This window comes from Phycodurus eques, chromosome 14, assembly GCF_024500275.1.
Source record: "Phycodurus eques isolate BA_2022a chromosome 14, UOR_Pequ_1.1, whole genome shotgun sequence".
Taxonomy (NCBI): domain Eukaryota; kingdom Metazoa; phylum Chordata; class Actinopteri; order Syngnathiformes; family Syngnathidae; genus Phycodurus; species Phycodurus eques.
In genome coordinates, this window is record NC_084538.1 from 21,123,958 (window position 1) to 21,142,677 (window position 18,720).

The 18,720-nt window shown below is 43.2% G+C and overlaps 2 protein-coding genes and 1 long non-coding RNA gene across 3 annotated transcripts; 2 read left to right on the forward strand and 1 right to left on the reverse strand.

The window, feature by feature from the left end:
• Positions 1–166: 166 nt before the first annotated feature.
• On the reverse strand, positions 167–8,423 carry LOC133413252 (uncharacterized). Its single transcript, XR_009769853.1, has 3 exons — positions 8,334–8,423; positions 656–769; positions 167–569 (listed from the first exon to the last, which is right to left on the reverse strand). It is a non-coding gene; the product is annotated as an uncharacterized LOC133413252 (long non-coding RNA).
• A 3,166-nt stretch (positions 8,424–11,589) lies between these two features.
• On the forward strand, positions 11,590–13,694 carry LOC133412844 (complement component C1q receptor). Its single transcript, XM_061696526.1, has one exon. It carries the CDS (start codon positions 11,708–11,710, stop codon positions 13,373–13,375), a length of 1,668 nt encoding a protein of 555 aa, XP_061552510.1. The 5' UTR covers positions 11,590–11,707; the 3' UTR covers positions 13,376–13,694.
• Positions 13,695–14,886: 1,192 nt separating this feature from the next.
• Positions 14,887–18,181, forward strand: LOC133412812 (thrombomodulin-like). Its single transcript, XM_061696472.1, has one exon. The coding sequence runs from the start codon at positions 14,901–14,903 to the stop codon at positions 16,017–16,019; it is 1,119 nt and encodes a 372-aa protein (XP_061552456.1). The 5' UTR covers positions 14,887–14,900; the 3' UTR covers positions 16,020–18,181.
• The last annotated feature ends 539 nt before the right edge of the window (positions 18,182–18,720 follow it).

Consider the following 18,720-nt stretch of genomic DNA (forward strand, 5'->3'; position numbering starts at 1 on the left):
CGATGTATGTCTATTATTATTACTCTCAATTTAATCAACTAAAAATATTTGGCGCTACAGACAATGTTTTTAAGTTCGATATGGTAGAAAAATACTGCAGACGCATACGAACATGAACAACAACATTCAAACGTAGATTTTCCATCAGGCTAATAAATACACAAACAGATCAGGAGCATTCTTAAAGCACAGTTACATTGAACTCCTGCATTTTTGCAGTTCGGTATTTGCAAATTTGCAAATTTCTGGATTTTCTTTTTGGAACTCTGTCCTTTGGTATTTGCTGAAAGTTTTTTATATTTGTGTGTTACGCTGAATGAATATTTTGTTCCTGCATGGGTTTATTGAAGCATATGACTCTCATGCTGCTTGCCAAACTTACTGCAGATGCTTGTGAGAAAAATCTTTTGGTGGACTACCTGACGCCTTGATTGCATTCCTCAGCTCACCCAGTGACAGTTTTCCAGTATGTGAGACATCAGCATGGTAGAAAATGTCGTTAAAAAAAACGTTAAAAATCAAGAAAGATCATCCAACTATGTGCAAGGTGGGTCAGAAAAGTTCCAGGACTGGTGTCACAAAGGAAAGAGATGTATTTGAAATTCAACGATAAAGTTTTCCCCTTCATAGTAATCCCCCTTGGAGTCTAACATACCTTCCCAGCCTTCTCTGATGTGCCTCCATGCACTCCTGGGAGTATTATTCCAGGATACTCCACAGCTCCGTCATCCCCGTCTTCAAAACGGGTCCTCTTGAAGACCCCTTTGAGCTTTGGAAAGGGAAAAAAAAATCAGGTTGGGTGAGCAGGGAGTTTACTCCAGCACAGAAACGTTCTTCTTGGCCAGGAGTGATCGGATGCTCCGGGCATTGTGAGCAGCCACTCTGGTCTACCAGCCATGAGTTGTCCTGCCACAAACCTTGTGTCTTTTCGCGAACTGAAAGAAGCAAGCGCTGTAGGATGTCTTTGTAGACGTGCTGTTTGATTATCTGGCCCACATTGAAGAGGCAATCTCATAGCTTGGGTTTGAAATTATATGTTTTGCCACACAAGTCCTGGAGCTTTTCTGACATACCTTGGAGCGTATGTTTCAAAGTAGCTGCATGACAGCGGTTAACGGTCTGGAATCAGTTCTGTTTACCTTGTATATGCTTGCTATAAAATTATTCAAACAATTTCAGAAATTTGTCAAAACCTAGTTTTATTTATACCACAGGTTATGTCAGCTTGCATATGTCGGCTTTTATTAATATAATTTAATATTAGTAATTATCAGTCATTATCATTACTACCACATTTAGATTGACTGAGAATAGTGGTTGCTAAGCCAACTAAGGCCTGGTGCACACATCAAGATTCTTCAAATCTTAAAAGTTTATTTATCTGTGACAGACCGCACACATGAAGATAAACAAATCTGGCAATGAACATTTTTGGTTGCATTGTGTGCGGTGTGCTCTGATACTCTCAACACACAACACCACACGCACACAAAGATTCTGTTCCACCGTTCACATGTGGTTTCACAAACCCGAAGAAGGAACACTTTCGGATATGAGTCGATGTTTCCCGAATATTCCGGAAGATTACTGGAGCTGGGTAGCCTTGTAAAATGGCGATGTCCTCCAAAAAATACTTGCTTTGGAAAATACCTCTTGCCGTCTGGGAACCCGCTTTCATACAAAACAACAACATCGGGTAAGATGTTTGTTTTTTGCGGAGTTAGGGCGTGTCATGATTGGCTAGATTCCGGTGCCATTACTCGAGTTTCCCCCACACACACGATGACTTTGGGTTGTAAATATTGAACACATTTATTATTTAAGATTGTCAAGCCCGACCTGTTTCAGACTCTAAAATTGGGATAAATACACTCTGAACACACATCAGACTGAAGTATAATCCTGTAGAATCGTTTTATAAGACTTAAGATTGTCTGGTGTTTGACGTGCTAGGTCGGGAAGGGGAAAAATTGGCACAAAAATAGCCCTATTGTTTTTGTGTGTTTACCGGGCCTAAAGTGTATGTAACTTTTAGGGCTCTATTTTGGTGACTGCGCAGACTTCAACCCTGTCAAATCAAAGCGCCTCTTCTCATTTACTTTCGATGTGAAGCTCTAGAAGTGCGCTGACAGTTTTTGTCAAGGTGGAAGAAGAAACTTCGAGTCGTGAGGTCGTGAGTGCACGAAGTGCGTATACAGAACTGCATGCAGACTTCCGCGAATGGATGATGTAAAGTTCTGGGGACCGGGGTTCAAATCCCGGCCCCGCCTGTGTGGAGTTTGCGTGTTCTCCCCCGTGCCTGGGTGGGTTTTCTCCAGGGATTTCGGTTTCCTCCCACATCCCAAAAAAATGCTTGGTAGGTTTCTGAATGGATTACGAATGGATTACGTCTGACATCCATTTACGGGGAGTTCGCAGTCTGCCTGCCTGTCAAATTCACCAAACTCGCTCTCGACCTGTGACGTGCGGTCAGGGTAGGCAAGTGAGGCAGAGCCGCTCTGCCCCCTGGTGGTCTTTCCTTTCCACTGCATTTGATTAATAAGAAAAAAACCTTATGATTACGTTAAATTGTTCCATTTTAGTTCTATGGTCCGTGCTTTACATTGATTTTCTTTTTCAATCCAATAATTTCAATGACTTGATCATTAAAATAGCAGAATTTTCATATTTCCTGTTCAAATGCATAGGAAGCGTAGTTACGAGTCACGTTGAGTCATCGCTCCCATGATGCGTCAAGAGACCACGCAAACAACCATTCAGGCAGGCTGTGATTGGTCCGAGGCTTCACACAAGAGACGTTGGTGTTTCCTAATTACACCGCCAATAACATATGTTTTATCACACATGTACTACACTTACTGATGTTTCAAAGACTGTCTAATATATTTAATGAAAGTGTGTGACATTTAGTCTTTCTTATCGACCAGAAAAGCCACTAAAAGTGCACAGTTGAGTCTGGTACGTACGGTGTCACAACCAGCACGTGCCAGTGTTGAGTTGAGCTTTCCAGAGCTCCAGGCATTACATGACTGACGTCAGTGCCTCACCAATGATGAACCTCACCGCACGTCACTGCTCTAGACCGGTAGTCCACCTACTGCGCCGGACTTAGACCTGGTCCTAACAGGCAGCAGTTTGGACCGACTTTCAGCCACCAAATTGTCACTTCGCGTCGGGCGCATGTCTAAGGACACACCCACGCTGTGGCAGCACACCCAGCTTGGCACAGACTGATCTGCCAAACTGGCAAACACCCGCAGCGAGCCTTGCGCTTGCACGAAAATCTAAATACGCTAGTTGTTGTGCTCTGCCGCAGATTTGGCAACTACAACTTTGGTTTTGTCGCTTGTGTCATGGCCCTGTGTTTCAAGTTTTTTCTTTGTGTTGCAGTGTCTGGGTGGGCGTGGACATCGGTGAGGCACCTGTCATGCATTGTAATCATCAGCCTTTTTTGGGGCCACCGTGACAGCGTGTGGCCGTCGGAATATTCACTCGTTTTTGCCGCCGTTCTGACCGCTGTCCAAATTTAGGCTCAATACGATTATACCACACGGACTGTTTGGCGTGTCTGCCTGCGTTATCTGTTTTTGATTCTCTCTGGTGGTGAGTTCCTTTTGTTTCGTATGTCTCGCCATCACATGCTCTGCCATTTAAGTAAAGTTGTTTGGACCTCTGTCCTGGAGTCTATTTTTTGAGATCTGCTCTTACGGCATTGCCAATCGTGACAGCTTGAGCAATTTGGGCGTCTGCCACAGCTGGTTGTTTTGTTACGTGAATGTTAACAGAGACAGTGACTGCATGTGACACTTTGGGTGACTTCTCGTCAATGCTGTAAATCTTAATTATTATTTTCTAGGTCCCCTCTCAGTCATGTCACCTGTCCCCACACTCCTTAAACACAGGATGAGAGATTGACTACACACCAAGATGCCCACGGTTCATACATAGCCTGGGTTGGGGCAGTAATTACTCTCATTTTTAATGTTTCACACAATACACTATGATGACATGGACTTAAAAGCCGGGATTATTGTTTTCGTGAGACAATGTTTTGCATACTTTGTCAGAGTACTGGTGAAAAAAAATATTTCTTGTTTTCATCATCCTCCACATTTGGGACTTGAGATCTGGAGCCTGACTTTGGGCGAGAGGTGGGGTACACCCTGGACTGGTCACCAAACAATCGCAGGACACATACAGTATAGACAAACAACCATATACACTCATATATATACACTCACATTCCCACCTCAGGACAATTTAGAGTCTTCGAGTCCTCGAGCAGTGTGCAACTGTTTTCATGAGGAGCAGAACAGTCGGTCACTGGTTTTGTGGCGATTCAAAATTTTAATCACAGTTTCACGATGTAGCAACGAGCCAATAAGTATGAACTTAAGCTTTCACTCACACTAAAACTACATTACTACGTTTTAAGTGAGTGAGACACAGAATGGCCACTGGGCCAGACAAATACAGTATATAAATGTACATATATTGTGTTTTACAAAAGTACTTAACTATATTTGTACTTTATAATGTACCTGTTGATGAAAAACTGAACTTGTGGACAAAATGTACGCGACCGGGAAATAACGTGCTGGGTATATTCAAATGAATGGTAGCGAGCAAGCCTCTTTTAAAATATCCACACTGTCCAAACTACTGCATGGGTGCTGTTTTCAGCCCGCTGTCAATTATTCATTTATAAGAAATCTCATTTTACACGGGCAGCAACGCTATTGGGTATGGTTGTTAAAAATGTGTGTGTGTGTGTGTGGGTGTCTGTGTGTGTGTGAGGGAGGGAGGGGATCGCCACACCCACATTCTCCATGGGCGCAATGGACTTGACAACTACTATGACTACTACTAATACTATTACTACTACAAATAAAAAAAACGAATTAAATTGTTTTATATAGAGCACTACTAGACATTCAAAGAAACTATTTAGAAACTAAAATAGTAAATAATAATAATAATCTCTTTATAATGCCTCCTTTTTAAGAAACAAACATTTTTTTCCCCTCCACTTTATGCTGTGTCAAAATCTGATTTGTGAACATATCACATTAATGATCAATCGTGATCCTCAAGTAAAGAGCTGCGGGCCACCCCAAATATATGAAAAATCCCAAACTATTTACCTCATTATCTATAACAGAAAGCTGTGATGCATCAGTTTCTCCAAAAATATATAATAGATACTTGATTGATGGATTGGTGTTAGTATGTTGAATAAAGTCGAGGAATGACACATAGTGGTCCTTGCCTTCTTCAGTTTTGCTGCACGGCCCTCGGAGGAAATAGTGGACTCCCCTGCTGTAAGCTTAGGAGTCAATTCCCTCTCAAGACATCCCATTTGAAGCGTTGCGATGATTTAAGATTCAAATGTTAGATTTACTCAATCGCCACAGGATATTAAGGATGAATTCTACAACTACTCGAGTAGCTTGTAGTCATCTCACAATAAGATGAATAAAAACGACATTGACACTTTTATCAATAACGTAAAGCCCTAAATTTAATTTCAGAAAATAAAGAGTCTTTAGACACCCCATTAACAAATTGTGTCGACTTAAAACTTTGGAACAGCCTTCCTCTCTCATTTCTAGGGCGTAAAAATGAAAACATTACCTCAAATTAACTATTTATCTTCAATAATCCCATTCAAACCCACGACGAAGTGGTTCCAAATGCCAGACTCTCCCATTTAAAACAAAAATTGTAAAAATAAGAAAAATAGAATTAGTCTATCTACCTTTCAGAAAAGTAAAACAGAAGAGGGAATTGATTCACCGGAGTTCAAAAACGGTTACTTAGCTAGCCAAGTACAGTACCTGATTAAATGGTTAGATCCCAATGTTGAACAACAATCGTGGCTGGAACAAGAACCTATAGACTGCAAGAGCACCAAGGTTTCAGACCTCCCATTTATCAGCACACGTCTCCAACGCCGCAATTGTTTGAAGAATCCGATCATTGCAGCCACTTTATCAGCTTGGTGTAAAAGTCTAGAAACCACACAATCTGAGTCAGCACCATATCATTCCTAACCCATCCATCCATCCATTTTCTGAGCCGCTTCTCCTCACTTGGGTCGCGGGCGTGCTGGAGCCTATCCCAGCTGTCATCGGGCAGGAGTTCAGGGGTACACCCTGCACTGGTTGCCAGCCAATCGCAGGGCACATACAAACAAACAACCATTCGCACTCACATTCACACCTACGGGCAATTTAGAGCTGTCAATTAACCTACCATGCATGTTTTTGGGCTGTGGGAAGAAACCGGAGTGCCCGGAGAAAACTCACGCAGGCACGGGGAGAACATTGAACCCCGGACCACAGAACTCTGAGGCAGACGCCAATCCCGATTTTGAGATGACTAAAATACCCCTTTACTGCACCACATGGGAACAAAGTGGACTTGACCGCCTACATCCCTTATTAAAAAAAGAATTCAATTCATTCATGTCATGTGAAAGCTTTTTCCAAGAATTTCAAATTTGCGGTGGTAACTAAATTCTGGTCACTGGGCGGTGGTGGGGGGGATTAGCTGTAGGGTGGGGAGGGGCTGCACCCCTTTTCTCTCGGATCTTCCAGCCGGTCGGGCTGGGCCCGCAGGAGTCTAGCCTCTTATTTCATACACTCTTCACATTTCTACCATTCACACAGTACGTATTTCGCACATTCACATCTCATTCGGGGTCCCCTCGGGGGCTGGCATGAGGCATGACGAAGTGGACGCCGGACCGGGTCCTAGCACATCTATGCTGGTCTCCGGTCTCCGGTCCGTTGCGTCGCAATGACTAGGTACTGTTGATTAATTGTTAGGTATCACGGTCCCATGATCTCGCAATGTGAACAACAACTGTTAAAATACGCATTCTAATAGAGCCATGAAATTTATCGGCCGATTCATGGATCAAATACCCGTTCAGCTGCATGTAAGAGCACAGCAAGTTGTGCAAAAAGAACTGAAACATTGAATAGTTGGACATGTGCATTCAAAAGTTGAGAAAAGTTGGAAATAAGTTCCGCTGTAAAGGTTATCGTGCATTTTAGGTTCATCCTGAAAATTTGGAGTGTATGTGACGCCCATTGTTGGTATTTGGTATGTGTGAATCTTCCAATTGCACACGGCAGCCGTTCCACCGATCCCTCTTTGCTCCTGCCGCCAAAAAAAGCTATGTTTTTTTGGGGGGGGGAAATGTGCAATTAAACGGGGCCTCTTTTTGAATGTTTTTGATACTATTTATGTGTTTATGGTAAATAGGTATTGTCCTGGTAATGTAAATAATAACATGTAATACCCTGTCAATTTGCATGCTCAATCTATGCACGGTACATATCAAAATTATATTGCATTGGATGGATGTATAAAACATCAGGAGCTGGGGGGTGGGGCACAGGGCGCCATTCAATTTGGTCACACCCAAACCATAAACCTGCCTACTCTCCTCATATGTCCTGGGTAAGATCCCACTGGAGCTCATTGTACACTGACAAGTAAAATATTAATACCGCGTAGCTGTTACAGTAGCTACTCGGATTACTTGAGCTCCATCGTAAACCAAATAAGGACTGATTGAGAAGAGAACCTTTCCATCCCGAAAACCAGTCATGGGCCATGGGAGGGGCAGGGGGGGGGGGGGGGGTGCCTCCCCGGTTTTGCCGCCTCTGGGGGGCATGGTTGATTAAAGTACACCCGCGCCTTAAGTGGGTGCGTAACTTGAGTTTCTTGCGGGAGGTAAGATACATGTTTGACTTAGGCTTCTATTCGCACGTGCGAGAGTTGTAAGACACGTGACGTAACGCTTATGTATCTCACGAGCATGAGTCAAGTCGCACGACATAAATAATAACAACATGTCATGGTGCAGTCAAAGTATTACATTTCCAAAAATATCCAAGTAGTTGTAAAGTAAAGTAGTTCAGGAGGCATACGGCCAACCACTCCCCCTGCAGCCCGGACGGGACACCAGCGGAAATAGCTGCTTCTCTTTCCTGAGTGTACAGATCACGGACGACCTGAAGTAGAACCACAACACGGAGGCCGTGGGCTCTGGCCTCTCAGCCCTCGACCAATCTACGGTGCTTCCGAAAATGTGGCATCGTACGCACACAATGGCGTTTGCATATACAGCAGTGCGGCGCCGAACTCCCTTTTGATCGAAACACAACAAGTTTAAAATACCATCTCGAAGCAAAATGTCGTATTATGTGCGGTATATTTGGCACCTGTTATTAGTCGCAAATTAATCAATATTCCAAAGTGTGAGAAAATTATAATCACTACCAAAAATATAGTCAATCCAACAAATAAGAATAACTTACATTTTTAAATGTCTGGCCAGAAATAGGCAGATTTCCTTGCACACTAGATAATCTAAACGGTTATTTTCAAGACAGGTCACTTTGCTTTGTGTCCGTTGAAATAACCACTTGTTCTTCGAGTCATTCCTAGAGCACTTGTCACTCCACTAACCTGTCTGCAATGGAATTTTTTTCTTTTTTTTTTTTCCTTACCTCAGTTTGAAAGAAAACGTGTCGAGCAGAGTGCGGGTGACTCGGCAGTTATGAGCAGAGAGGTTCAGACAATGACAGGATGGGGCTCTTTGTGTCTTCCTGGAGTGGCCAACTGACTGGCAAGGTGGACTGGTGTTGTGCTGTACATGCAAGTGACAGTTCAGTTCAGTATGAGGTCCAACCATCATAAACCCAAGAACCCCAGCTGCAAAGCAAGATTTATGGCAGCATAATCAAGAACTGGAAAACGAAACTTGATATGCAGCCGCACCAGATATCGTTTACAACGTTTGAATGAACGCTCAACTCAGAGTAAAGAACAGCAAACGCAATTCATGTACAGCCATTTTCATGCCTGTTATGTTTGAATTAAGATGAATTCATCCGTCCATCCATTGTCTGTACCACTTTATCATCACAAGGGTGGCGAGCGAGCTGGAGCCCATCCCAGCTATCTTCGGGCGAGAGGCGGGGTACACCCCGAACTGGTCGCCAGCACATCGCAGGGCACATAGAAACAAACAACCATTCGCACACACATTCACACTTACAGAGAGTCTTCAATTAACCTACCGCGCATGTTTTTGGGATGTGGGAGGAAACCGGAGTGCCCGGAGAAAAGCCACGCAGGCACGCGCAACCAGTCGCCCACCGTGCCGCCAAGATTGATTCCAAAATTCCTTCAATGTTCCGTTTTTAATATAACAGTTCATTATTGCACATCCCAGTTCCCATATTTACATATGAAATCAATCATAGAATTGTATTCCTCTCCATGATTCATGTTTTAGCCTTCTTACCACATGATTGCCAGAATTTGAAAGCCATAATGTCAGCGGTGACACAATGAAAAAGTGGCAACAAAGTGAGTCCAAAGCCCACACTCATGAAAATGCAAACCAGGTTTCTGTAATTCAGAACACCTGATAAGGGATAACATGATTGTAAGTAGAGTACTCCCAATAGAGCATACTGTGCATCTGCAATTGAGATGGTTTTTTTTGTTTGTTTTTGCTGGAAAACATACACATACTGGTAGGATGACAAAAGAAACATCCGAATGTCATAACATTTCATCGAATTATACTAACATCACCTTCCTGGTTATGCCGAGGAGAGGCAACACAATACACAATATCGGCAGTAGTGGTGGTGAACTCGGCTCACGCTTATGGACTCCGATCGCTCACAAAAGTGATCTCGTTCACGTGAGTCATTGTTGTTGCATTAACCCACACCCGTCACTTATCGTACATGAATTTCATTCATCATCATGTCACAGTCGAAAACAGATTTTCATATACTGTGCGTACCGCATGGCGGCACGGTGGTTTCCTCCCACATCCCCCCCCGCCCCCCCAAACATGCATGGTAAGTTAATTGAAGACTTTAAATTGTCCATAGGTGTGAATTTGTGTGTGAATGGTTATTTGTTTCTATGTGCCTTGCCATTGGCTGGCGACCAGTTCAGGGTGTGCCTGAAGTCAGCCGGGATAGGCTCCCGCACACTTCTGACCCTACAAAGGATAAGCGGTGTGGAAAATGGATGGATGGATGAATCTACCGCTACATTTTCAAACACGTACGGCATATTTTCTTTCCGTACGTACTGTATGCTTTAACATTTTTACACGCATACGTATGTTGTTTTAGCATGTTTTATTGTTGATGTAGCTTATACATTGCTGTCTTTTTCTTTTCCATCCAAACTGAAACTTCCATTCCAGAGGTCTCTGATCATTAAAACGGGGCACTTTTTGATCGATTGATTGATTTATGTATTTATTTTTACACGAGCTGTGAAAATTGTTGAAAAGACACAAATCATTTCATTAATGAATCAAATCATACACACCAGCATGGTCTTACAGCTGTTTTTGCTCGTCTACGTGGGCATTTCAAACAGGTGCTTGCTTTTGTGGAACCATACGCAGTGAACAATTATTTCTTCTCTGAATTATTTAGAGCCAAAATGAAAAGGGCACACGCAGGGAGACTGCCAATGTGAAGCAGTTGCGCATTCGATTCCCTATATTACAAAGCCTGGAGAATGTTTCTCTCTTTTCACTGACCTGGCTTTGGCGGTAGGCGTGTCTCTGACTGGAATTCCTGCCCTTGTTGTTGGCAAACCGCTGAGTTTGGGAAAAACAACAACACAGGAACAGTTCTGATTCAGAGCGTTCAGACCACCCAGTGTTAACAATACACTGAGTGAAGAGAATATGTTGTTAACTTGTTACAATTGTACTCTCGTTGTACCTTTATAAATAAATAAATAAATAAAATAAAAAAATAAAAAAAAAAAATATATATATATATATATATATATACAGACCAATTGTGCCGTAAAGGGGAGAAAGTTGATGACAATTCTAAGGACTCATGGCCGATATTAAAGTGGTGGTCCCAAAGTAAGATTCCCCCCCCCCCCCCCCCACAGGAACAACCACATCCCTGGCGGTGTCCCTTATGTGGGCTGCAACAGCGCAAAGCAGTACAAATATGTTCTGGCTCCTTGTTTGGCAATCTGCATAACGAACAACATTTGAAAGCGGGGAGAATTTATAATCCCTCCAAACAGGTACGCTTGTTGTTAAGTGGTACCTCCACGTTCCTTTCCTTTGGCATTTAAACCAAAAAAAAAATTAAAGATTAAAACGTTTTTTTTTTTAGTTGTCATGTTATTTGAACAAAGAAAAGCGAGGTAGCTATGAAGATAACATGAGACCATAATTCCTGTGGACTGGTGGAAGAATTTCAAAGGTCACTGTTTTTTCCCCTCTCCTTGCATCCATCCCCACTTTCCAATTGTCATGTCAGAGCACCTACGGGGTCAAGTGACCCCTGCGTGTTCATGTATTGTAGCGCAGTACAATTAAGGGAGTCAGCTTAAAAACTTCAAGTCTACAGGGGCCGGAGACATCTGGAGAACCAGTCAAAACACAACAGCGTCCACCATTGTTTTCCAGCTCAGAACGGAACTGCTCAGCAGAGGAGAAAGAAAGAGCCCTTAACTGCTCCTCAACATTGTTTCCGCCTTTAGTTTTCCCAAACAGGATACAGTGGCATAATCATTACTTTCAGAGCCACACCGCTCTGCTCCAAACCGGCAACCACATGTTGCTCACATCTCCTGAGAAAACTCTCCAGAGGTACCGGCGAAATTGTTGTTAAGCGCAACGATGCCACGGATCTTTCTAATACTGCTTCTCATCGCCAGTTTTGGAGGATTTAATGGCGTTCGACATGAAACAATGTGCACTTTGAATGCCTGCTTCACTGTCTATATGGAGAAGGTGAGCTTTGACAAGGCCAGTCAGAGCTGCTTCCACAATGGAGGTTACCTGATGACAGTAAGAGATAAAGAAGAAGAAGATATACTGCACTCTCTCCTCTTGCCGATCCAGAAGGACAAGAGCCAACAATTTTGGATTGGATTAAAGCTGCACAGAGGGGACTGTGTGTTGGCTGACAAGCCCTTAAGAGGCTTCAAGTGGGTGTCTGGGGAGGCAGATTCCCCCTACTCCAACTGGAATAAAGAGCCCGCGGACACATGCACAGAGCGATGCGTACGGGTCGGTTACAATTCCCCCGTAGAGGATCAGCCGAAATGGACGTCCGGAGCTTGCAAAGGTCCGTCGTTTTCTGTGTGTAAGTTTTACTTTCAAGGAATGTGCAATGCTCTGCATCTGTTGGGCTCTGGATACATTTTGTACACTCCTCCTTTCTCTGAGGCGCCACTAGAAAGTGAGATGAAATCCTTGCCACTTGGAACATATGCTGAAGTCACGTGCACCGAGCAGCAGTCGCACCTTTCTGTGTGCATCCAGAGGGAGGACAAATATCAGTGGACTGTGCCTGGTCCATTTTGCCAAACGGAAAATGGAAAATGCGCTCACAACAATGGTGGATGCGAACATATCTGCCAGCAGGACTCAGATCAGGTCAAATGCATCTGTAACCAAGGTTATGCTCTTGAGGACAACGGACTCTCTTGTAAGATGCAAGACGTGTGCAGCGTGGACGCCTGCGAGTATGAGTGCGTCGTGGGAGAGTCGGGACGCACCTGCACGTGTCCCAGTGGGTTTGAATTGGAAGCAAACCAGCGCAACTGTTCTGACATTGATGAGTGCCAAAGGTCACACGCGTGCGGCGCCCACGTGTGTATTAACACACCGGGCAGTTACACGTGCGCATGCCGGGACGGCTTCAGGATGAGCCGCGGTGACTGTCGCGATCCGGACGAGTGCGCGCATTCCGAGTGTACACAAGGCTGCTTCAACACCGTCGGCACGTTCACTTGCTCCTGTAAAAAAGGCTTTACTTTATCAGAGGACGGCTATTCGTGCGTGGACGTCAACGAATGCGCTACTGTGCGTTGTCCCTTCAAATGTGTCAATACTGAAGGAGGCTTCAACTGTGTATGCCCGGGGGGCTTTCATGTACATGCCACTGGAACAAATTGCCCTCCAGATGTGACGGATGCAACAGTAAATGAGTCAGTGGGCCAGGAAACACCAGGAAACGTCATTGAGATGGTATCCATGACAACAGCGGAGGCCGAGACAACATCCACACCCGCGGATACGCCCGTCCCGCTCACTCCGAGCAATGCGTCCTTGTTTGCAAGTGCCCAGGTGGCAAACTCCAGGGTGCTGGTCTGTGTACTCGGCTCAGTGATTCCTTTGCTGCTTGTAGTCACTGTGACATTGACGATCGCCATTGTGCGATGTCGCCGATTGAGAAAGGAAGCAAAGAAAAGTGCAACGGACAGTTATTGTTGGGTTTCCTCCGGTTTCGATCCACGCTTAGAAAAACTCTACGAATCCATCTTGACTGACGACCTATGACTTGATAAAGAGGATTGCCTCACCGTGTGTATAATTTATATTAAAGCATATTTATATAACTTTCTTCTCTTTCATCTGTAAACACAAAAATCCATGCCCCCTTATCGCTCTTACTTTCTTGTCCCCTTGCTCGAACTGAACACTCACACACACACACCCACAAACACACACACGCACAATATAATACAATATTCTCATTTTTTGAGATTTATTGATGAATTGTGCAACAGATGCCTGAATACTAACCAATGAGGATTGTTGCAGGGTTTACGCTTTCTTATATCAGAGTAATACCGCTCATTTGTTCACTTATCCAATAATATGCAAGTATCCCTTAATTCATAGGTGCCAAACTCCAGGCCCGGGGGCCAAATGCGGCCCACCGCATCATTTTAAGTGGCCCGAGAAAGCAAATCATGCTCGTCGACTTCTGTGATTTTTGCTCAAATCTGTACGCAAATTCCAAATTGTCATAATAATAAACAATAATGTTGAGATATTGCATTTTTATGTTACCAAACCCTTCTTCTACAGTAACTTAAACAATACTTGAACAAACTATTCTCCTTGTCTTCTGATTTCAAAACTATTTATCCCCTCAATTTGTTGTGTAATGGTAATAACATGATTTGGTGATTAAACATTTTCACTGTTCTAACGGCCCTCTGAGGGAAATCATAACTACAATGCGGCCCGAGACAAAAATGAGTTTGACACCCCTGCCTTGATTGCTTAAAGTGTAAATCACAAAGTCAGAGACTTGATCATTTTAATGATGGCGAGCAATAACAAGAATCAATGATGCTTGCTCGGTTTGGCGTGCACGGCGCCCGCGACCGCTTAGCTTGTGGACGGCTTTGTTGACATGAGGCTACCCTATAAGTCAGTAAATCGTCTTGTATGTGTTGAATAATAGTCTTTAATGATGTTCTGTTAAAAGATGGCTGTGTGTATTGTAATATTTTATATATATATATATATATACCATGTCTTCAAATTAATCAGCTCCACTATGATAATGATAATAACAATATATCCATCCATCCATTTTCTAACCCACTTCATTAGGGTCTCGGATGTGCCAGAGTCAGTCACACGGCACATATTGTATAGACAAACGACATACTCACATTAACACCTAAGGTCAATTTAGCGCATAAAACCTACCAAGCATGTTTTTGGAATGTGGGAGGAAGACAAAGAAGGCCACTCAAAGAAAACCCCAAGCAAACACACGGAGAACTGTCAAACGCCACACATTATTAATGCATTATACTGCATGTTAGTAGTATTAGTAGGAGTATATCTGATTTGGCTTGACATTTTGAGTAAAATAACTTAAGGACAACCTTTTTGTCTGAACATATATGTGTCATGGCCCCCTGTGGTTCACATTGGAAAAACACAGTTGTTAAGTCTTTATCTCATTTCCTTCCTGCCTTGACTTTCCTTCCGCAGTAGCCTGCAGAGCTCCGAGTTTGCCGTGAGCCAGCCGACATTTGAAGATGAACTACAGCACAGCAACATGGCCTGCTTGAATCTTCAGGTGCTTATGACATTGTCTCTACTTTCCACGTCCTCTATCAACACATGCTTTAGTATGGGGCATGCTGGCACCTGTCGGCCTTTCTGCATTGGGAGCGACTGCTTGGTTATCAGCCAAGACAAACTGGATTTTAAAACAGCTGAAGAAAGATGTCAAGCCAGGAGAGGAGAGCTGATGACACTTCAGTCAGCAGAAGATAAGAGATTGCTTGATATCGTGAAACAAGAACTAGATGGAAACTTCTGGCTTGGACTCTATTTACCAACTAATGCCTGCAGCAACCTCTCAGTTCATATGAGAGGCTATGAGTGGACCTCCGACAAAGGGCACAGAGACTTTGTTCCCTCTTACATCGCCTGGAAAGATGACATTCGAGTCTGTTCTCCGAGCTGTGTCTCACTTTCAAATGAGCAAAAGCTCAGAGAGTGGTCATGCTCAGATAAAATTGACGGATTCCTGTGCAGAACCTTCCACAAAGATGCATGCCGGGTCCAAGAATTATCGGATGTAACATTTTTTCGGAGTTTGAAGGGATGCTCAGATAGTCCATGTGAGCAAAAGTGCACTCCCGTAAAAGACGGCTTCAAATGCTCTTGTTTCACAGGATATGCACCGGACAGCAAGAATCCTAGGAGGTGCAAACTCCACTGTGCAAAGGAGAGATGCCCCGCCAACTGTGAGAGAAACACAAACAGTGCTTGCTTCTGTCCTGAAGGCTTCATCATAAATGGCAAATTCTGCGACGACATAAATGAGTGCTTGATGGGCGAATGTGACCAAGAGTGTAAAAACACATTTGGAAGTTTTGTCTGCGCCTGTCAAGAAGGTTATGTACTAAGACATGAGGTGAAATGTGTAAAAGCGGTCAATGAACATTTTGTCATAACCACTCCCTCTGTCAGAAGTTATGCCAAGGCTGACAATGACACTATGAAAGGTTCCTCTCTTTCCGCAGGCACATTTATTTGGATGTGGATTTTAGCTGCGTTGGCTGTGGTTGTGATTATTTGTGTTGGAAGATTTTATGTGATCAGGCGCCAGAAGCACAGAGAGCAAAATGCCAACCAAGGGTCGAGTGCCCCAGTGGAAAATACTTAGGGCCTTATTTTCTTGGATGGCGTAAATCTGGCGCAGAGTTGCGCTGCTCCTGATTTACGCCATTAGTGGGTTAGACCGGTGTTACACCGGCAAATCTGTTACTGGGGGGGGGGGGGACTGTGCCACTGTGGCACAGTCATTCATTTGCCTCCAATCAACTTCATTTTCCTCCAATCAAAGTGGCTGATCTCATTCCCTTTAAATGTGGCACAATGAAGTGAGTAGAACATTGTCACCTCTGGCCCGTGTGGCAACAGACAATGTGAGCGAGTATATGAAACGAGCTGGTGATAACAGCTAGTGAGTTGAATATGTCTACGGAGCTCAGGATCTGTCTGCCTGCGCCCCGATCAAATTCACAAAAATTGCCTTGCGCCAGAACTTAGACCTGGTCCGAGCAGGCTGAAACTTGGATCCAGTTTCTGCCACCAAATTGTCACTCCACCAGGCACAATTCCAAGGACACTCCCTCTCCTGCACCGGTACGCTCAGCTTGGCATTGACTTGTTTGCCAAATTTGCCAAAAAGCCTTCCGCCTGCACGAAAATCAGGAAACGGCGACATTTGTGCCCCACCGCAGATGCGCTGTCTGTACGAAAATAGAGCCCTTAGTGTTGAATACATGTCATCAAATATATATATATATATATATATATATATATATATATATATATAACTTGTTTGTTTCTATTCATTTAGTGATTGGAGTATCATTATTTAACAAAGCTTCAAATATTTGGTTTTCCAGTGCATACTGTAACATGCACACATTTTAATTGTATTACATTTTTACAATATTAAACATTTCAGTACTTTTTTTAACCCCAGTAACATTTTCAAAATGTTTTACACCATGATACCATACCATACTATACCATTATAGTTACATTACTACTACTACTATTATTAGTACTTGTACTACTACTAACAACAACAATACTAATAATAATAATAATTATTATTATTATTCATCCATTTTCTATACTACTTATCCTCATTGGAGTCATGGGTGAGCTGGAAACTATCCCAACACCCTGAAGTGATCGTCAACCAATTGCAGGGCACATAAAGACAAACAAACACTCACACTCACATTCGCACATTCATTCATTGAACTTACAGGAACATGCATGTTTTTGGAATGTGGGAGGAAGCCGGAGTCCCAGGGAAAACTCACGCAACCACGGATAGGACACGCAAACTCCACACAGAAAGCCTGGCGCCCAGATTCAAAACTGTGAGACACTCATTCGTCCGCTGTGCTGCCTTGATAATAATCATGACAAAACTGTATAAGCGCATTGAAATAGTGGTTAGCACGTTAGCCTCATAGTCAGGAAATTCGGGTTTGACTCTCCATCGGAACGTCCGTATGTGGAGTTTGCGTGTTGCTGCTCTCTCTTTTCTCATGCAAATGAGCCGGCGTTGGGCCGAGTACTAACGGTTACCCGACAATCCATTTTCGATACTTTTTGTCCTCCGCAGGTAACGGCAGCCTATCCCAGCTGACTTTAGGCGAGAGCTTGGGTAAACCCTGGACTGCTCGACAGCAGGGCGCCCATATCGACAATCGAACACTCACACTACATTTACACCTTCGATTAAATTAAAAGCCTGTTTTTGGAATATGGAAGGAAACCAGTAAGCTCCACAAAAAGATGTTTCAAACGCAGAACTCCTAAATGTGAAGCACACATGCAACCACAATTTCACCATGCTACTACATTGACAGATGTAATCAGTACAGTATTTGTGTTGTATGTTTAGTGGTACAAATATTTTATTTGAGGAGATTTTGGAAGCAAATTGTCATTTTATGAATTTACTATGATTGGGAATGTATGCATTATACACTCTTGTATTAGGTCTGTGGGAACACTGCTTCTGCTCCGAAGTATTAAAGCTGCTACATTTCTGTTAACTCAATTTGAAATGTCACTATCGTCTTCAGAGTGGGAGACACATTGTTATTACAGACTAGTGAGTGATGTAAGACTGTCATTACTTAAGATGGGAACCATTGGGCCTCATTCACTAATAAATGCATCGAAATATTCTCACACTGTACGCAATTTGAGTGTATACGCAAGATCATACGCAATCTGCATAACCGCGCCCCTGTTTTCCTGTAAAAGGTGAGCCGATGCACACACGAGATTAAAAAAGAGAGAGAGAGATGTCTCCAAAACATTGATTCATTTCTTCATCGTTATCCCATTTTCAAAAAGTTGGTATCATTGGAAATCTTGCGAAACACGCAGAAAGTTAGAGAATGTGGCACAAGATATGATAAACATAACTTATTAAGAGCTGAGAATGAACAAAAACTACAGCATACATTGTACAAATACATAGTAGTCAGGAATAAATATAGCACAGCAAAGAGGCATTTGCAGTTCATAAAATTCTAAACCAAAAATATGAGCCATGTTCCGCACGCAGTACGCCACAATTCAACCACGCCAGCGGTGATGTGTGTGCAAATCGATCAATTGACATCAAATTTGCACATGCAGAATCACGGAAAGAATATATCAAGCAGATTATCGTAGAGATGAGAAAGAATACTGAATCCTTATCCAAATTAGCTGTATGCTTGGACGCACTCATTAATGAATATACCGTACGAGCACTTGAACAGAATGAGGGGAAAAGTCAAAAAACAAGGTTCAAAGTACAGAAAGCCGGGGAAAAGAAAACA